General features: G+C 44.8%; 1 protein-coding gene across 1 annotated transcript in view; it reads right to left on the bottom strand.

Annotated features, from left to right (window-relative positions):
• MAN1A1 (mannosidase alpha class 1A member 1) overlaps positions 1-20,500 on the bottom strand; it is a 151,277-nt gene extending 130,777 nt beyond the window's left edge. The window contains exon 1 of the mRNA XM_052781210.1: positions 19,818-20,500. Within this exon, the coding sequence (XP_052637170.1) occupies positions 19,818-20,417 (600 nt within the window). The 5' untranslated portion in view covers positions 20,418-20,500. The remainder of the gene's footprint in view (positions 1-19,817) is intronic.
• Between the last annotated feature and the right edge of the window lie 222 nt (positions 20,501-20,722).

The following is a 20,722-nucleotide window of genomic DNA, read 5'->3' as shown; positions in this document are numbered from 1 at the left end:
TATATACACCACTTTGGAGAAGTAAAAGGAAGTATTTTTCTTTAAAAGGTATGGTACTAATTTAGAACCCAGGCAACCTGCAGTCCACTATGGACAGGCAGTAGGAGACTTAATTCAAGAGTCCACTGACTTTCACTTCCACCTTTTTCATACACTTATCTGATAAGCGTTTCATGAAATAGCAAACCTGTATGTGTTTGAAATATAAGCTGAGGGCTAGTACAAAGAAATGTGTGTCAAAATCAAAATTTGGTTCCTCTATACAATTAAGGCGCTGCTCTCTAACAGGGAAGTAGAACTTGTTCTAACAAGTAAATTACCTTCTAAAATAGCAGTCAAAACACAGGATGCTGTGTGGCCAGGAGATTCAGACTTGACAGAATTAACTTGTCACTGAAATAAAAAGCTACTCGTCTAAAGCGTCATTTAAAAAAATCAGTTCTGTGAGATCTGTTAAGTAAAAGTTAAGCCTATCACTAAAGGTGGAAACTTTTCATTAAGTTATGAGTGAGCAGCATACCTAAGGATGGGAAGATGCACTTCGTATCTACCACAACAGAACTCCATACCTGGAAACTCAAGGCTGTGCCCCATGCTAGTGTACTACCACTGATTTTGCTGCCATAGTAACAGCTCTTAACAGTAACGGATAGTCCCCAGAAAGAGTCACGTGTAGTTACAACCAGGCCAGGTGTATTGGGTCTGCGCGGCAAGGTTTTGGTAGCTGGGGGGTTACAGGGGTGGCTTCTGTAAGAAGCTGCTGGAAGCTTCCCCCATGTCCGACAGAGCCAATGCCAGCCGGCTCCAAGACGGACCCGGCGCCAGCAAAGGCCGAGCCCAGCAGTGACGGTGGTAGCACCTCTGGGAGAATAGATTTCAGAAAGGAAAAAAACCTGCACAATCGCAGCCAGGAGAGGAGTGAGAATATGTGAGAGACCCGCAGGTCAGTGCAGAAGGAGGGGAGGAGATGGTCCAGGCGCCGGAGCAGAGATTCCCCTGCAGCCCGTGGTGAAGACCATGGTGAGGCAGGCTGTCCCCCTGCAGCCCAGGGAGGTCCACGGTGGAGCAGATCTCCACCTGCAGCCCGGGGAGGACCCCACGCCGGAGCAGGGGGATGCCCGAAGGAGGCTGTGACCCCGTGGGAACCCCGTGCTGGAGCAGGCTCCTGGCAGGACCTGCGGATCTGTGGAGAGAGGAGCCCACGGAGCAGGTTTTCTGGCAGGACTTGTGACCCCGTGGGGGACCCACGCTGGAGCAGTCTGTGCCTGAAGGACTGCAGCCCATGGAAGGGACCCACGCTGGAGCAGTTAGCAAAGAACTGCAGCCCGTGGGAAGGACTCACACTGGAGAAGTTCATGGAGGACTGTCTCCTGTGGGAGGTACCCCACGCCAGAGCAGGGGAAGAGTGAGGAGTCCTCCCCCTGAGGAGGAAGGAGCAGCAGAGACAAGGGGTGATGAACTGACCCCAACCCCCATTCCCCGTCCCCCTGCACTGCTGGGGGGGAGGAGGTAGAGAAAAACAGGAGTGGAGTTAAGCCCAGGAATAAGGGAGGGGTGGAGGAAGGTGTTTTAAGATTTGGTTTTATTTCTTATTATCCTACTCTGATTTGATTGGTAATAAATTAAAATAATTTCCACAAGTCGAGTCTGTTTTGCCCATGACAGTAATGGGCGAGTGATCTCTCCCTGTCCTTATCTCGACCCACGAGCCCTTTGTTGCATTTTCTCTCCTCTGTCCAGCTGAGGAGGGGAGTGATAGAGCAGCTTTGGTGGGCACCTGGCCTCCAGCCAGGGCTGACCCACCACACCAGGTGAAGCCTATTTACAAACTTTTAGCTGGCATGGTTAACTGAGAGTTAAAAATTTACCTGCACCAGATAAGGAAGGCAATGAAGAGCTGATGTGGATATTGAAGGGGAAATGTTATTGTCCCATCTGTCAGTCATAAAAACAAACAAGCCAACTCTGTCACTGTCTTACCCTGCTGAAACAGAAGAGACTCATTTCCTTGTATTCTACTTGTACCCATTAATAGCCTGTATTCTTTTAAGGCTGTCATTTCTTTGAGGAGAAATCAGCTTTGAGTCTAGTCCTTTTACACGTACTAGCATAGTAGCTCTGACAAAACCTACTAGGCAGTGTGTTCATCCGCTACTGACTCTGAAACAGGTCACTAACCATTGCTCCAGCTAAATCAAAGCGGACCCCTCCAGAAGCGTCACACCAGTCAGAGCCCACAGCTGAAGTGCTGAAGCCCGGAGCTCTTCACGTCCCATCCAAGAGCAGTGAGACGTAGCAGGAAAGCCTTTGGGCTGTGCAATACAGGAGAGAAGGCTTTGCTCTGGTGCGTGGTGCATCTGGAGCTGGTCTTGTATCAGAGCCTCTGGCCAACAACTGAGAGCCAGAGAGTACGCCTGTTGTTGGTCCCGCAAACACATCGGTGTAATTAAAATACGCAGCAGCTCAGACTTTCAATTTCTGTAGCTGACTCCATGCCTACCTTATATATGATGCTATTGCTATCTTGCTAATAGGTAATAACCAGAAGCCACAGCAAGAAACCATCAAGTTTAAATACTGAGGAAGTATTTTACATTTTTTGAAGAAGTTTTAAAGTCAGCATCAAATGTACATACCTGCTTCTAAAAGTCAATAATGCTTGCTGGTGCAAGCTAGTGCTGTAATCAGACTGCAAACTAAACCCAAGGGGGTGTCAAGCATAATGGAAAAAGAAGGCTCTGCGAGAGAGGCAACGCATCAGAAATATATCTTGCATTTGAAGTTTCCTGACAGTATTAAATAAACTCAGATTCAAAAATTACAGTTCTCCAAAACACTCGCCCTGAAAAACTTGTTTAATATTTGCAGTCTAGTGGGGGTTTTTGCACTGATTTTAAGAGAAATTGCTTACTGATTACTTTCTGGAGAACAGCAGTCCCTGTGGAGTAGCATTTGCCTTGTTTGAAACTGACAGATAAGGCCATAAAGAAAGGGAGCGCTCACCCACTGCAATGCCCCAATTCTTACCTGTTTCCACTCTCAATACTGAAGAAGGGATATTAGAATGCTTTAAGAAAGCATTGGGAAAAGCCAGTTTCACACCATCATGTCACGGGTATCCTTAAAATGTAGGCAGTGGGAGAGATTAATCCCTCGCCCCAGCTGGAGGGATCTGCTGGTGATCCCATGCACGTACACTAATATTCTTCTTGGGAGCAAACTACTGTAATCAATTTGTTCATGCAAGGTATGGTTTTTACAGATCAAAGTGAACTATAGTTTTAGTTAGCTTGGCTTTCGCCCACATTATAAAGCAAATAAAGGAATGTATGTTCATCATATGACCAAAGCTGCAAGAAAAAGTACAAATATTCCGCAATCCGCATTCATTTCCAGAAACATTTGGCCCCTGCAGTCCAAATGGCTTGGCACCAAGTGCACATACATCTCTTCTATGATCAACACCAGCACATGCACTCTGCCTTCAGGGAAGACGATTTTTCAGTGGCAAGGTGTGTACCAAAAAACCACTGGTTTTTTGGTGAATTTGCCTCCAGCTCTGACCTGGCAGAGCCATGGCTTGTTAGGTTTTTAAGCATACTGCCAAAGCCCAAGGGAGAATGAAAGGAACATGGGTTTGTGCTGATTTGGGGAAAGTGGTTGACTGCACAGATCTTAAAAGGCTGTGAAGACATAAAAATTATTTGCTTTTCCTCACAACATGTATTTTCACTACTTGTCTGTAGAAACAGAACCAAGTAGGTTTAGGGATAGATGCTAAGAGAAATGAAAATTCTGCTAGAAAAAACCAAAAATATTTCTAAATTCACCTGGAGATAGTACCGAGATCATAGCTACTTCAGTAACGCTAAGCATATCACAAAAGCTGGAGAGCATGAATAAAACTGAGTATGTCCCAAAGTGAGAGGGATTAACTACATGGATTAACTGTACAAAGTAGTTGCTATATCAAATTCCTTGTATAAAAAGCTGATCGAGAACTGCTGATTGGGATTTTCAGTAAGCTATAAAATAGTGAATAAAATTTATTTTTAAAGATGTTGTGACTTGCAAGCAAATGCTGTTCTTATCCAAAGAGGTCTGTATTTAACTAGTAGCAGCACTTCTGAAGATCAGAAATGTTATTCCCACCCAGCAGTCCAAAGGGCAAAAGGTAAGATATACGAATAATAAAACATTTAATCAGACTTCACACAATAAAGTCATTAGTACACCTTCATATATAGCTATACAGTATGTTTCAAGAACTACCTTTCATCATCCAAGCTACCAAACACTTCCTCCCTACCCACCAGCCAAAACGAGGGCATTTCCCAGGTTTCAGTCTCGCATACAAGCCCGAACGGCTGTGAAACACTCACGCTAATTACAGTAAGAGCAAATACAGATAGTATTTGTACAGATACAGCATGCTACAACCCTCTTTACCGTGTTTAAAAAGGTGGTAAAAATTATAGTTTGGCTCTACTTTTTTGGCAATAATTCTACATATTAAGGTATGAGCTTTTTCTTTGGTCTCTTTTTCATTAACACACATTATGTATTTATATACACATACACACACACACACACTCCACTTCACTCCAAACACTCTTTTATATGCTAGTTTCTTTGGTAAAATGTAGGACAGCCGTGATGTTCCCAGTTATTAGTTTTCAAATGAAAGATGAGCAAGTTTTCTTTCACATTACTTTCATTGTTCCTTATCCCATCAGAAAACCCACAAAGTTTCCCTCCTCCTTCTATACAACGTCTTTGGGGAATTCAGTCAAGTCCTTAACTATTTTAAAGAAAAGACAGAAGTTGAAATTCGAGTGGGGTTTTTGGGGGGAGGGTAATGTGGTGGTAGAAAAGGTAGCACATAAATTCCCAGTTGTTTTGATACCAGCACATACGACGACACCCAGGATGTTTCCTATAAACAGCATATTTGAAACTGGATACTAAAGCACAGCAGGAATATCCAAGAGAAACTATGAATAAGTTATTTTCTTTCTGATTATAGCACATTCACAGCTCATTTTACAGCCCGCAGAAGTTCCCCACGTAACACAGGAATAATGGCAACATGAAGTTACAGAGTACAAGAGAATCATTATCGGTGAAGCTGCAGTAAAACCAGCTGCAAAGTTCTTAGGGAAATGTTTCTCTGTGTGGACATAAGGTAGGGCTGGTAAAACAGACACTAGGTGTGTTTGACATTGAGGTAGTAGATCACGTCCCTGTTTATTTGCACTGCAGTGTTCACAGGAACATGGAGGACTTTCAAAGCTGTTTTTGAGACATCAGCCGCTGGCCTTGTTCCTTCCTCAGAAAATAAAACATACTCATTTTTCAAACAGTGGCATGGATCTGAAGTGAGTAAGACTCCTCATGGCAAATAAAGAATAAAACAGGCATCACAAAAATACTGTGTTCAAACAGAAGGGAAGAAAAAAACCTCCACAAAATCCCCCCCATCACAGAACACAGTCACAGGTAATTAGCACACCGGGAAGCTACTATAGTGTCACTCTGAAATGAACATGTGTTAACATCTTGCAGTCCACTATTATGTGTTTAAAATAACTTTGTAATAGTTGTGTCCTTCTAGGTTCTCATGATCAAGACTACAGCTAACAAAAAAAATGTTTTTTTCAATGCCCAGCACATACAGATCAGAAGACCATTCATCTAAAGTTTCTCTTCACATGCAAGAGACCGAAGTGGTGTGACCTTCAACAGGTTAGACTACAGGATCTGCTTTACATCAGAAAATGAAATGCTGAATTTTTACTTCAAGTCACAGATCAAAAATGTAAAAGTAGAGACGCAGCCACCGGTCATGCTTTGGATTGCTAAACAAGATTCAGAATAACTTACTTTCTTGATGAAACCTCCATACACACACTTAGTAGAAAATTTAAGGAAAAAAAAGTCCAACGAAAGTTAAAAGAAGCTTGACTCCTTTCCAAAACTCAGAGACCCTTTCCTCAAACTTATTCCCACCAGAAGTACTCCTGTAGGTTTTACAGCTACCTTTTCACACTTTTGCTTTAAGTGCCAAATAAAAACTATGGGTGATCACTGTTCCCATAACAAAGGATCATAAAGTTGGGGCAAAAGGAAGGTTATATAGTCCCTGCTATAGCTGGAAAGAGCTTTGCTTCTCACATCACAAAATCAGAATAGGCATGTCAAATTGAAGGGATGCTCATGTATCGCTATAATACTGGAAACCTACCCTTTTAGAAGTGCCTAGTGAGTTTGGACACTGAGCATGAGGCAGTATAAAGAAAGACTTCATTTTGAAAACCAAGCTTCCGTAAAGCCAGACCTCTTTGCGATGTCAAAAGTGACAGAAAATCAAATGCTGAAGAGTTGGACTCTCGTGAACTGGTAGTGCAGTGCAGCAGTACAACCCTACTGTAAAAATACTGACAGTGTCTGCTGTAAACCACACAACAAGTCACACAAAACCGATGGAAATTTAATCAAAAAACATGTTTGTAAGCTAGCAATAAGTATTTGCTAATTTTAAGTGCTTACAAATGAAGTTAGACCCTTAAGAAAGAAATCAAACAGAACTGTGATTTAAATCTAATTCAGTGGTATCCATTTCAGTTACAATCCAAACTTTGAACCTCTCAATTTTAACTGACACTGTATTAGCTTTCACATCCTTAGCTTTGTATTTGCAATGCATAAATATCAGGTCATTGATATTTTGATCAGAGGTATGTAGAAGGAAGAAGCTTCAAAACAGCATATGATTCTTGGATGGCACATCTCCCAGCCCCTGTCAGCATGCTAGTAACCCATTTACACCCACAAAAGTGGCAAAAGCTGCAACTAAGAGTTCTGTTTTCCATCAATAGCTTGTATTTCAAAAATTCAAAGGGAAATTCCCTATATTAACCGTATCAGTTTGACCAGTAACTATTTCCTCATTTTTTAAAAATTTCAAAATACTTGCTAACATGCAGTTGCCTGCTGGGCTTCCCTAATGAAACCGAGAGGTAGCACAGATGCAAATTAGCCAGAGAAGGCTACATGCCATTTCCCTCCACCACCCCACCTCCCATAATCAGAGCTCACTTCAAAACAATTAATGCATGAATGCAAAATGTCTAAGCCCCAAGCCTATTTAAATGCTAGAGAGGAGAGCTGAGGATCCCGAAGGAACTGAGGAAGACAAGTAATAAAGACCCCAGACTTCAGGGGAACAACCTCAGTTTGTTCAGGGACCTGATCCGCAGGATCCCATAGGGGAGTTCCCTGTAGGGCTAAGGTGCCCAGAGGACATCGTCGATGTTCAACGTCCCATGGCAGGAGAGCAAGGGAGCTGCACGAGGAGGGGCTTAGGGGGCAAGAGGCTGGGAAAAGGTGTCAGGTAAATGAAGACCAAGCTAGGAACAGAGCACTTAAGCAAAACGGACGCTCACAAATCCATGGGACCAGATGAGATGCTTCTGACGATGCTGAGGGATTCGGCTGATGTCACTGCAAGGCCTCTCTAGATCACCTTTGAAAGGCTGTAGTAACCAAGGGAGGTCCCTGGTAACCGAGGGAAAAAACAAGAAGGAAGATCCAGGGAACGACAGGCCAGTCAGCCTTATTCCAAACCCGGGGAAGAAAACGGAGCAAATCCTCCTTGAATCTATTTCCAGGAACATGAAGGACAGAAACACCTTTGCGAACAGCAAGCGTAATTTCCCAAGGGCAAAATGTGCTCAACCAACCCAGTTACTTATTATGATGAAGCCACTGGCTCTGCGGATGAGGACAGAGCAGCAGACATCACTTACCTTGACTTTAGCGTGCTTTTTGATGCACTTCCCCTCAGCACTACAGCAGCTAAAACGGCATGGACGAGATGGCTGGTCAACAAGGTTGCTGAAAAAAGTGGCTGGACTGACAAGCTCAAGACAGCAGTAAACAGGTCAAAATCTAACTGGCAGCTAGCTACGAGTGACATTTCTCTGGGGTTAATCTGAACAACAGAGCAGAACACACCCTCACCAACTTCAGTGTAACACCAAACTCCAGCGATCAAGAAGCTGGAGAGTAGGGCTCCCACCTGAAGGACCTCAACAACCTGGAGGAGCGGGCTGACAAGCTTCAGGAAGCCCAATAAAAGCAAACGCAAAAATCTTGTACCTATTGCGGAATAATCCCATGCCACAGAACACGATGGGCGCTTACAGGCTAGGAAACAGTTTTGCAACAAATGTCCTGGGGGTCCTGGTGAAAAACCTGTTGTTTCAACAACAAGTAAGCAAGGCATCCTGGCCGTGATGAAGACTAACTGTATAGTGGGCTCCGTTAGCAAGACTGCTTGCGAGTGATGGGAAGTAATTAACACTTTCTATGCGACATTCCTGATGCCTCAACGGGAGCCCTGTTCTTGGTCTTCAGCTCCCTTGTACCAATTAGAGATTTAAAAAAAAAAAAAAAAAAGAGAACACATGACATATGAGAAGAGATAGATGGTGCTGGGTTTGTTCAGACTGGAGAAGGCTTCTTAATGACTTAGTGGATGCCCACAGAGAAAAGGTAGCCAAGCTCTTCTCAGTGGTGCACAATGAAAGGAGAAAAGGCAGTGGTCACTGGTTGCAGCAAGCGAAATTCTAACTAGATACAAGAATAATTTTAAAAGCCTACAATAAGGATCTTCAGACACTGGAATATGTTTGTCCAGAGGGACTGCTGAATCTCCCTCCGCAGAGATTTTCCACGCTTCGGTACCCAAGACTCTGAGCAACCTGATTTAATTTTGAAGTCAGCCATGCTCTAAGCAAGAGATCAGGCCTCCAGAGGTCCAGTGGCAAGTCTGAATCTCCCTCCTCAACAACAAAATCCTGTGGTAAGGAGAAGGTTGGGAGAAAGAACAAACGGGACTACAGTGTGCATAAATGTAGACCAACCATGTCTCCATAATGCTTTCAGATGATCAGGCTGCATATGAAAACTGTTCCCATGAAGTCTAAAAAGCTTTCTCACAGAGCATCTACTTGCTGCAAGGTTTAGATTTATATAACAAAAAAATAACTTGAGCAAAACTGATTATTGAAATACAAGGATTTCTTTGCTCCATCCTAATGTTCTGGATTTTGCTTGCAGTGTATGTTTAATTATCCTTTCAATTTAGATGACTATTTGTGTAAAAAACCAACCAACCAACCAAACCAAACTATGCCTTTTACTTTTTCAAGGTGTTTATTCAGATCAGAGCTTGCCCCGAACAAATGACATTGTTAGTTACGGACAACAGAATTTATCATTTACCAACTGTACAATATATTTGGCTCTTAAGTAAAACATATATATGGAGACAGATATGAATACATCTCTGTCTCAACATATGAATACAGTGATTTTTTTAAAGAAACTGCATGAAGAGACTTACGGGTTTTTCTTCAGAAAGGTCATTTTTTGAAATGCCCTTGATCTGTGATGTCACTTCAGCCCTTGACAAGATCAGACACATTTCTATGAAGAGTCAGTTCAGGTTCAGTCCCATGCTTACTCTAGAGCTTTATAGAGTAAGACATAAAAATATCAATTTGCAGTTTGTCTTTACATAGCATAGTTTCTCCCGTGGTGATTCTTCAGACGATCTCACCAGAACAAAGAAAGCAGTATGCAGCTTTGAAGTATTATGACTTTTTAAATATGTAATGTGTATAACTCTTCTACTCCCTAAATGGTAATTACGCTTTCTGTTGCATGATGGGGGTGGGGGTGGGGGCGGAAATCCATCACTGCAAATGATTAACATCTATTTCTCTTCTTTAAGTTTTAGTTGAACGAATCTAGTATTACTATCTAGGTCCAACACAAAATTTAAAGTGCAATTCTCAAAATCACAGATGGGTGGAGAACTATAACCACAGTAACAAGCAGCAGATTTCCCTACAGACAGCAATATGGGCAAAGCTTTATCATTAGTATCACTATTCAGTACATCAACAGATGTCAGTGCTCAAAGGCAGTGAGAAAACTGACAGTGGAGTTAAAGACTGGGTCTGCATCTGCATGTGTGTATCGGTGAATAGTAAAATTACTATCTCCTTAAGCACTACACTTTGAAAGCAAAATGTTTTTTAGCTTGGTATTCTTTTACACAAGCTACTTCCTATTTCCTTGGAAGAAAGCAGTCTCTGAACAAAAGAAATTTCAAAAGGCACAGAGATGTTTATTATGCAGTGGACTAAGCAAAAGAAAAATATGCAGATACTTTAAAAAAAAATAGCCACGCAGTGGTCTGAATACTAATTAAAGAAGCAAGCCACACTGATCTAATGCAATTTTATTGCAATGTTTTAAAAGCACATACTGACTTTGAATAAATAATTGAAAAAGAGGGTTTACGTTACCAAGCAATAAGATCGCCCCTACACAAGTCAGATGATGTAAAATCCTGGAAAAAAGTATCAGACATTCTTTCCTTTCTACTGTATTCATATAAACAATACAGAGTACTGCCTCTAACCTAAATGCCAGTGACATGTATCTTGACATGAGGAGTGCAAAGCTGCATGCTTTTACATTGAAATTGCAACTTCTGTTTCTGCCTCGCATCGGAGAAAAAAGTTAATTATTCTGAAATAATTTTTGAGATGTGCACAGGAAGTCTTGTAACAGCCAGATGTTCCATAGTCATCAGCTCATTCACTGCACAGAATCATTTTGGTCCTTTGTTCAATATTGCCTACCATCTCTTCCAATCGTCATGTATTTTCTTACCTTATTAGAGATTTGCATTTAAAAAAAAAAAAAAAAAAAAAAGGGCCCAAGTTTCTCAGAAGCCAGACTTCCATTCACTTGCTTTATTCCCAAGACAATTTAAAAGCCAAGGTACATATAGTTTCCAAGAGGGAGTGGGAGGACAAATGAAAGTAGATTTTACACTTGTAGTTACCTTTGCATAAGAGACTGCATATCTCAGTGTTCCCACAAGGGCTGTGAATGTTTAACTTTAACAGTTATAAGAATGTAACAGCAGGTTATATGCTCATCCAATCTGTTTGAAAAGCTTTTAAAATTAGAGGCATCAGAATGAGCAATACCTGTATCTTCATAAACACCAGCTATAAAATCCAATCAGCTTACTGCAGAGAGTTATAGCAAGTTGTCATATTATTTCGTACAAGCGTTTCTTGGTTACGACAGAGTTCAAACCGAAGATTTCAAGACGCAAGAAAGGCAAACGGGGGGTTTTATTACCCTACTTGCCTTCCTTCAAAACAGCACTGGACCAGAGCATTTGATTTCAACTATTGCTTAAAAAGCTTACAGCTAGTGACCTAAACGTAGAGCCAGGGAGTCTCAGGTTTAGCCTCCCCCTGTAATAAACAGCGTGATTAGCAGCAGTTCAGTGGCAAACCACAGCTGCCCATGTGCAGCCACGAACTGGACTCCAAAACCCAGGTTTAAGCTGACCCCAGTGAGCTGACATGCCCAGGCTAAAGCAGGAGCAAAGACAGCCTTCGCCCAGCACACAGCCACAGCCCCTGGTTTAGTGGGGGAACAGCCAAACAGGATCCAGGTAGTCAAGTTCTGCTCTTAAACCTGTCACTGTGCAAGTCACTAGACCCCTCTCACCCCTGGAAAACCAAACTCCTTTCTCAGAATGGTAAAGTCTTCTGGACTCTGCAGGCAAGGCTGCCGAGCACTGTGCTGCAACAGCAGCTTAACCGCAATTCTGTAAAAGGTTTCATTTAATCTGGTTCAGGCAAGCGTGCGCTTTATTACTCACCAATTACGTTTTCATGACAGACTTGCAGTCCCAATTATAAAAAGTCATGGAAAACAGAAAAAGAGATGCTTCTTAGAAGCGTGCACACATTCTTTATATCACATGCTTAAAAAAAACAAGCAAAAAAAAAAAAAACCCTAAACAAATTTTGTAGATAAAGGAGATTTTAACACAAAAGAAGGAACCCCTAAATTGAGTATCTGGTACATTGCCCATATTGCTTAATTCATAGGCCCACCTCAACAATTATTTTCTTCATTTGTTAAATGACAGTTCTAGAAATAACTTAGAAACAGATCACAAAATCCTTCAAAACTGAATGTCTAAAACATACTTTACACAGAGATACATTTGAGTAGTTGAGTTTGTTACCAAAAAAGCGCACAACCAGATTGTTTCATCATCTCTGTACCATCTCAGGCAGCAGTTTATTGCCAGAGAAGTGCTGCACCATTAGACAGCAGCAAACACTGAATCAAAGCCACCTTCCTGAAGTATTACTCCTACTCTGCCAAATAAGTTAGGGAGACAAATTAATTATTTGTAAATAAAGGAACTACTTGTTAAGATATTCTATTTAAGATGAAAACCACAGAAATTTACACCTATGCTGGCTCCCCAAGCTAGAAAACAAACAAACAAAACCAACCAAACAAAAAGTTAACACACTCAACAATTCTTACAGCAGTATGTTTCAGTCAGCTTTAAGAAAAAGGCCTGTCCATCCAACAGTCACACAAGTGCTTCTGTAAGGACGTTAATTACCTTCCACAAGAAGTGCTGTCTCCTGTCTGTCCATGATTTTCTTTTCATAGTGCTGTGCTTTCATTAACATTCAAAGAAGCTATCAAAGCCTGGCTGTCTAACCACTCTTATTTTCCCCCTGAATGAGATAAGACATTTTTTGGCCTTAACAGTAGATTTTAATAAACAAGTGGAATTTTTCTGCTTCAGTTTGCCCACAGCACAGAACTACAGCCTTAAGCAACTCTACTCACCAGCATTACGATTTACTCTATTTCTTTATATTAAATGGCTGCCATAGGTGGCTATACTAAGATTAAATACGAAATCATCACCATGAGAATAAAACTTTTGCCAAAACGCAGGAGACATTTAAAGCTTTACCTCACGCCTTTGCATTACCTTATTTAGCTTTCACAAAAACAGTCCTGTGTGTCTGGAATTTACGTTTTGCCTTTACATAAAATGTGCTCACGGGTTTTCAGTTAAAGACTTAATCATGTGCTTGATTTTTTTGTGAAAGCCAGATGTCTTCCACTGAACGTTTACAGCCTTTTCATCTTCCCCACAATTCTGAGGATCCCGTTACACAGGGCATTCAGTTGGTTTTGGTAAAGGTACCTCTTGAGAGCATGGACCAAGTCTGAACGTAAGAAATTAAATATTCTTCTTAGCTCACAGAAAACAGGTGTAAGGCTGAAAAAACATGAACTAGCAATAGGAACACACCCTATCCCAGTCAGATATGCACACAGACACTCACTGAGATATCCCACCCTATCCCGGTCAGATATGCACACAGACACTCACTGAGATATCCCTCCATCTCATGACCAATGTTCAAATCAGACAGGCATTCGCCTGCATGGCGGAAACTTCAAGTCACTTGACCGAGAAGAGGCTGGCAGGTTCTCAAAAAAAGCCAACCAAAAACCACAGCTGAAGCAACTCACCTGAAACAACGTCCTCCCCTAAAAAGACCTTAAGGGCTTCCAGCAGAAACAACATTAATTTAGCAAAGGCATACCCTATTTCGTGTCTTGTGGACAAAAAGATGCCTCAGTCCCATTCTCCTCCACTGTGCTCGCCTTTCAAACGCGTTGGCTTAGTGGGGGTCCACTGCTTCCACTGTGCTCAGACCTCCACTGAGCCATTTTGGCTCCCTACCCAACAAAAGCTGGGGCAGCTTTCTGTCTGGTCGGCGGGTTGAACTGGCTCTTCGTAGGGTCTGCCAAGTGACAGAACCAAAAGGTTGTGAATCATACAGGACCAAGAGTCGCAGTGAACCATACTTAGTAACTCAGATGAAGCTTCTCTGTGTCTTGTAGTGACATTATCCCTAAGCAAGTAACTTTATTTACTGTTTTGTAACGTTTAGGTGCCATAAGATAAGCCCTGCCACCTCCAGCTGCCACTTCACAAGAGCACAAATCTCCCCCCAAAACCAGGAAAAGTGCCTATGAGGCCCATGAAGATGCCCTTAAATTAGGGGTATGAGGTACCTATCTATCCACCATATTTGATTCCCTGTATTTAGGCACTTAATTAACCTCCCTAGTGTCTTTAATAAAACCAATAAAAAAAACAAAGAAAAAAGATAAAAACTACAATAAACAGTATTTATCAGGAAGGAAGGCACTGCAAAACACTCAAAAAGAACTAGTAGATACAAAAATACTGAAGATTATAGGTAGGTAAATAAAGCTTGGGCGGGGGGGGGAAGCCAAAATTAATTTTAAACTCCTTTGACAAACTAAATGAAAGCTACAAGATGTCAGCATTAAGGTCACAAAGTACTTTAAGAAAACTTCTTTCGAAATACATTGCATCATCAGCATGTCACCAGGAATCGCCACATTGCTTACTCATTACATGTTAATTCCTTTCCTTTCACGGTATCTTGTTCTTAAAGAAATGTACCATCAGGGAAGGTGGCTTTTTCTGTTTGAAACCCAAACCACTCAATACTTCCACAGCTGCATTTTAACTCCTTCCCTTCCCTTCCTATGCAGGCCCCCGCAACCTTCCTCCCAGTAAAAGCACTCTGAATTTTGGTCTACAGGAGCTGGGGCTTCAGTTAATTCCTGCCACCGTGTTTCTTTTCCCCTTTTCTGTCCTGAGAAAAGGGGCCGGGAGGTAACAGCCTCCTGAAGCGCAGCACTTCAGCCTGCTACAGAAGGTTATTACAGTAGATTGAACCTTTACTCTGCAAATGTCACACTGCGGAGATTCAATTTTAATGGAGAAGCTAGGCCAGAAGATCAGATACCAACTCCTACAACAAGGTTACTGAAAGAGGTTTCGTAACTCTTTCATCTACCGTTCCCTCGCCACAACCAAAACCAGCACCAAGTCGATCCTTCCGTTAAGGCCTTCAACTCGCCACTCGCCAACTCGGCAGAAAACCATCCAACTTTTTTTCTCTGGCAGTTTTCTGCTGGTTTAGTGAGCTGAAGCAGCTTACGGAGGGCTACAGTGGAATTAATGCAAAGTAGACACTGGGAGAAGGCAGTCGAAAGAGACTTCCCCTCCTCTTTTGTCAGCAATGAGTATTAGTGAGCTCACCTTATCTCATAAAAATCACCAAAAGGAAATTAATCTCCCCCCAACCTGGCACCGGACCCTGCCAAGCAGCAGTACCAGGACACCAGGCCATAGGAAAGCAAGCAGTGGAAGCACGCAGGAAGGCACCGGGGGCCAACCGCCCTTCTTCAGCAGCGAGCCACCTCCTGTAATTTTGCCATCACTCCTCCTCGTTAATGGGAGAGTTCTGATTACGCCCAAGTACTATGTCAAGTGTGTATTAGATCTCTGATTAGTGCTTTATTTCCATGCTCACAAGCTTGCTTTCCTCCAGATACTTCAGAACTTCCCCGCAACATTACCGAGACTTCTTGCTTAACCCAACGACCTCCAACTAAACTGCATAAAAGCCACCACAGAAAACAATTAAACAAACAAAATGAATGCTGAGGACTTAGGAAGCGCCAGAATTCACACTGCCGATGCAACCTCAATTCAGTTCTTTATAGAAAGACAGTGTGAAGTAATTAATCTTCAGCTGCGGAGTCCGTTTTGCTGACTTGCGACCACTGCCCTGTTGAGCTCAAAGGTGCTCAGGAATGACCAGAGAACCAGTGAATAAAATTTTCCTTACCAGGACTTCTACTAGATGACTGTAACAGTTGAGAGCTGTGCAAGTATTTGGAGCACCTCATGATCATGCTCTTCGGACATCAATTCCAGTTTATCAAGGAAGCTTTTATCTTGAAAACTTGTCCAAACAGCTCCAAACAATAATATGTGCAGTTTCCAAGAACAGCACAGCTGCATTAGTATGATGCTCCACCAACACCAATAGTTTGCTGTTCAGCAGGATTAATTAGCCTGGGCAGAGCACCGCACTAATGTGATTATATTGCTTCTAGTACCTGCACTAGCTCACTCATTGTTTTCTATTTCTTTCCTCTAAAATAAAAAGCGTTCAGTTTTTGCTATTTTCTTAACACCTAAATAATTCAATCACTTTTTTTTTTTTTTTGTAAGAGAGAGGAACGAGACTTGGAAAAGATTCAAAGTCAGATTCTCCTAATTGAAACAGTGCATCTCCTGCCTCCATAGCCTGTTGCCACTATTACCATCCTCTTCTAATCACCTCTTTTGTTCATATCAAGCTGCCACCTTTTCCAAACTGCCTACGTACCTGCAAGTCTTCCCTGGACATCAGAACTAATCACGTCCAGCCACAACCAACAGTGACAAGAGCAGAGAGACTGGAAGCCTTTCAACTTATTTGAGTGGAACAGAGTCATCACTGCCTTCCACTCCCCCTTTTTTTACGCATGGGGAACAGATATCACAGGAGGTACTTGCTCAAAAGAGGGGCCACCTCTCAAATCAGTGAGTGGAAGAACAGGAATACAAGCCTCATTCACAGTCTGGGACTCCTATCAGGACACCGAAACAGAGACCAGTGTGAGGTGTACCAGGTACCCAGACCCTGCCCCAAGTCACGGAGACACCAGAGCATCAGCGGAACTGCCCGAAGAACTCAAGTTCTGACAAAATACAAGTGCACCGCTATGCTCAAAAGCAGCTGTGCCTCTTTGCTCAAGCCTTCCTGAAGCATCCGGCATGAGGAAGACGCTCAGAGCAGGCAACACCAGGTCAGCCAGTAAAAAATTCAGCAGTCGCAAGCAATCAACAGCGGTTTTACAATAGGAAGCACTGGGCAAACCCCACTGCTGGCAGTACTGCCAGCCCCTCTTTCTTTTGAGTTTGCCTGTAACTCGGCATCAGAAGAGAAACAGAGGAATATGGCAGTATCTCTGGTCTTTGGCCCACGTCCCTTATCTGCAGAGGCACACCTGCGCAAAGGCAGGCCCTGCGGGTGTAACACGGTGGGACGGTTACCACACGCTAGACCTCGAGAGCAACTGTCTCGTTCTGACGGAGTGGAAGGCAGTGACAGCAACACGATCTCCGCTTCTCCCAGGTTTCCACAAGACTTTTACTCGCTCGAGAAGCTTCTAGCAACTTATTTTTCTAGTTATTTGTCATACTATTTTGGTTCCTATACTAAAAAAGGTTCAAGAATCTTTATATTCCCACCTTTTTTAAGTTTAACTTTTTTTTTTAAAAAAAATACAAAAGAGTATGCCATAGAAAAAATGGTTACAAATTTCTATAACAAAACTTTGTTAAGAAATGCTGTAAAGTCATGGCATTTTATAGTTTTGTGATAGAAAACCATATTGTACTGGCTAGAATTCTAAACACTTACTTCAACTTAAAATTTAAAGCAGTAAATGAACAAAACATCTCTAAGCTCTCTCCCCTCTCAGCTTTATGTCAGCATGTTGATGAGACAGAGCTCTTCCAGGACAGAAATGCAGGGAGGAACAACCGTAGTTTTTGGCATTCTTTTCCTTTAAAGTAGCCTGCTTTCTTCTCCACATGAATAGTTTCAAATTTTGAGTTCTAGGTATACGACACACATCATACAACACAGACGCAAATTCCAGGCTCAAAAGAGTATGAAAGCTGATTCTTTACATTTGCACCTCCAGCATGCAACCACAAGGCAAAAGGAGAGGAGCTTTAAGGGATAATTCCAGTTTTGGTGCATGTACAGTGTAGTACAAAAGTTCATACTTTAAAGAGTTACAATTTAAAACTGTTTCTAAAAAGACTGCAGATTAGAATTCCTGCTTGACGGTAAAGTATCAACATAAAGAAAGTAGACGAGTTTGCAAAGACAGAGAAAAGCAACACAAAGGCCAACACATGAAACAATGTGAAGCAAGTTAACACATAATAGGAAACACTTTTTTTTTTTCATTGACTGTAAAACAAAGTATTCTTTAAGAAAGAAAAAATGAAACTAGTCAAGGTACTGCAAAAATGCAAGAGCAATTAAGTAAACAACATGTTAAAGTCACATACTGAATCAGGAGGAAAGGAAACTCCCAGAAAGAGCACATAGTATTGAAGAATTATACTGAGATAGGAAGAAAAACTAAAGATCTGGAAACGAAGTGCAGTTCCTCTGTCATCTCTTGTGCTTACACAGCCAAAAATCTGGTTTGGGGGGTTACTGTGTTGTTGGTGGCTCCTGTGTAGGAGTGAAGGAGAAAGAGCGATGGAATGGAAAGGGAGGAAGGAAAATTGAAGAGATACTGGGGTATGTATGTACACACACATATACACCCACACATACAAATATATGCACGCATACACACGTGTATCCATTTATAATAAAAGACAACTGGGACTAGCCGGCACAGAGCGGGACCAGCAAAAGCAGCTGTATATTTATCTTCTTCCTCCTGCGTATTTACTTGTTGCAGTCTTCTATACTACAGAATCGCGTACATCAGGTCTGGAGCCTCATTACTTCTAAATACTTCTACATGGCAATTCAAGATAACTGGAAAAAGAGTTTGCTGGTATTTCTAATTGTTCCGTATGCCTCAGGGAGGCTCTGTGACTAAAACAGAAGACAAGGTAGCCTCTGCGCACTTCAAGATGCAGTCTGTACCACGCACTCCTGAGAGTTTCTCCCTTCAAAATACCTTTGCGGTGGTATTTACTGCTTATGACTGCTGCACAATTTGCTAAAATAGTTAAACTGATGCAAGGAGTCCAGAGCACAGAACACAACTTGAGATTTGTGAGAGCTTATTATCTGGTGCTCTGTGCGATGTCTGGGCTCACTTTTCAGACCGCTCTGCACAAACGCACCATAAAAATAAATCAGTCGAAATAAGGCTAATGATATTTCGCAAAGACAGAAATACTCAGGGGTTATAGTCTCACTCCTATCTCATTTCCATCACCACAGAACAGGAAACATATACTACTAATTAATTCATAAACCCTCATCTCTGCCAGCAGCTGCAATTGTCAGTTCGATAAATAAACCGGGCAGTAATGATGGGAAGTTGAACAATATTATCAAGGAAATTCTTCTTCTGTCAGAGGACCCTGTCAAGCTCTGCTCACGACAGTCTTGCCTATACACAGTCTGGCGAATTTCCGTAAGGAAGGACTTTAACACGGTACCCGAACCAACCACGCAGCACGAACGAGCGAGGCAGTTCAGGGAACTGGTCGGAGCACGTCCAGCTCGGATGCTCTACCGCTATAACCCAAACTGCCTCCGTTTTGCCCAATACCCTCAACTCTTCAGCCAGCCGATATCGCACCCAACAGCGAACCGCACGACTCCGAGGCGGATCGCGACATCCCTGAAGTGACCCCTCCTCCGCCACCAATGCGGCACCAGGAGGGCGCCGTCCCCCCGCACCCCCGAGGTGGGTGGGGGGGGGGACGGGGACACTCGCCGCTCACCCACCGGCGACCGAGACCGGGATGCCCCACGGGCGGCGCAGACGGAACCGCGTCGCGATGGGGCTCCCGGGCGTCGTTCGCCGGGCTTTGCCTCCTCCCCGGGCTTCGGTGCAACAGCTGGGGGAGGCCGGTAACAAGGGGGGTGAGAAGGGGAGGGCGCAGCCGGCGCGGAGCGCAGCCGGGTCCGCGGGCAGCGCTCGCTCCGCGGCCGCGCAGGACGCACGGCGGGCTGCGAGGGTGCAACCGCGGGCGACGAAGCCGACGTGCGCGGCGGCGGCTGCCGAGCGAGGGCCGGCCACACAGACACCCCCCCCCCCCCGCTCCGGCAGGGAGGAGGAGGAGGAGGCAGGAGGGCTCGGGGCTCCCCACACCACCCCGCCGCCTGCGACCTGTTGCCCCCCCCCCCCCCCCCCCCGCCCCGCGTGGGTGCCGAGGCGCGTCCCCGGCCGCCGCCACCCACCTCTTTGATTTTGGCCCTCCGCTGCCGGACGGCGGGGTCGGCGGGCTCCTGCCCCACGGCGCCGACGGGCTGGCGGAAGAGGCGCTGGGGCAGCCCGGGGGCTCCCGCCTCCTTCCTGCCGCGGGCGTCCTGCAGAAGTTTCTCCTTCTCCTGGCGGATGTCCCTGCGGATCTCCTCGGGCAGCTTCTGCAGCGTCTCCTTGGCCTCCCGCAGAGCCCGCTCGTGGTCCGCCCGGATCCGCTCCAGGCTGCCCGCCCCGCCCGCCGCCGCCGCCGCCACCGCCGGGCCGCCCCCGGGCTGCGGCGGGGCGCGGGGCTGCCCGCCGGGCGGCGGCGGCGGCGGCTGCAGGGCGGCCGAGTGGAAGAAAACGCCGCTGAGGAGCTTAGAGGAGTCGGGCAGGAAGAAGATGGCCCCGAAGCAGAGGGTGATGAAGGCGCTGAACACCAGCAGCAGCACGAACTTCTCCGTCAGCCGGAACGCGCCGGGGCCCGCCGCCTTCCTGCCCCCGCCGCCCGCGCCGCCGCCGCCGCCCGCCGGGCCGCCCAGCGCCCCCGGCCCCGCCGCGCTACCGAAGAGCGGCAGCAGGCTGGCGGCGGGCATGGCCCCCGCGCCGCCTCAGCGCAGCGCGGCGCGTCCCGCCGCCGCCGCCGCGCAGGGACCGCACCGGAGAGCTCGGCTCCTCCGCCGCCGCCTGCCTCCTCCTCCTCCTCCTCCTCCTCCTCCTCCTCGCCGGCAGAAAGTTTTCCCCGGGCGGACAGCGGCAACTTTTTCCCTTCCCCGCGGCCGCGCTCCACCCGCCGGCAAAGCGCTCGGCGTCTGAAGCGGGGCGGGCGCTGTCAGCTCCAGCCCATGCTGCCGGACCGCCGCCGCGGGTGCCGCTCCCCGCTCCGCCCGCGCGGAACTGC

The sequence above is a fragment of the Harpia harpyja genome, chromosome 3 (genome assembly GCF_026419915.1).
Source record: "Harpia harpyja isolate bHarHar1 chromosome 3, bHarHar1 primary haplotype, whole genome shotgun sequence".
Taxonomy (NCBI): Eukaryota; Metazoa; Chordata; class Aves; order Accipitriformes; family Accipitridae; genus Harpia; species Harpia harpyja.
The sequence above is the reverse complement of the archived record's forward strand: the minus strand, read 5'-3'. Positions and strand labels throughout refer to the sequence as shown.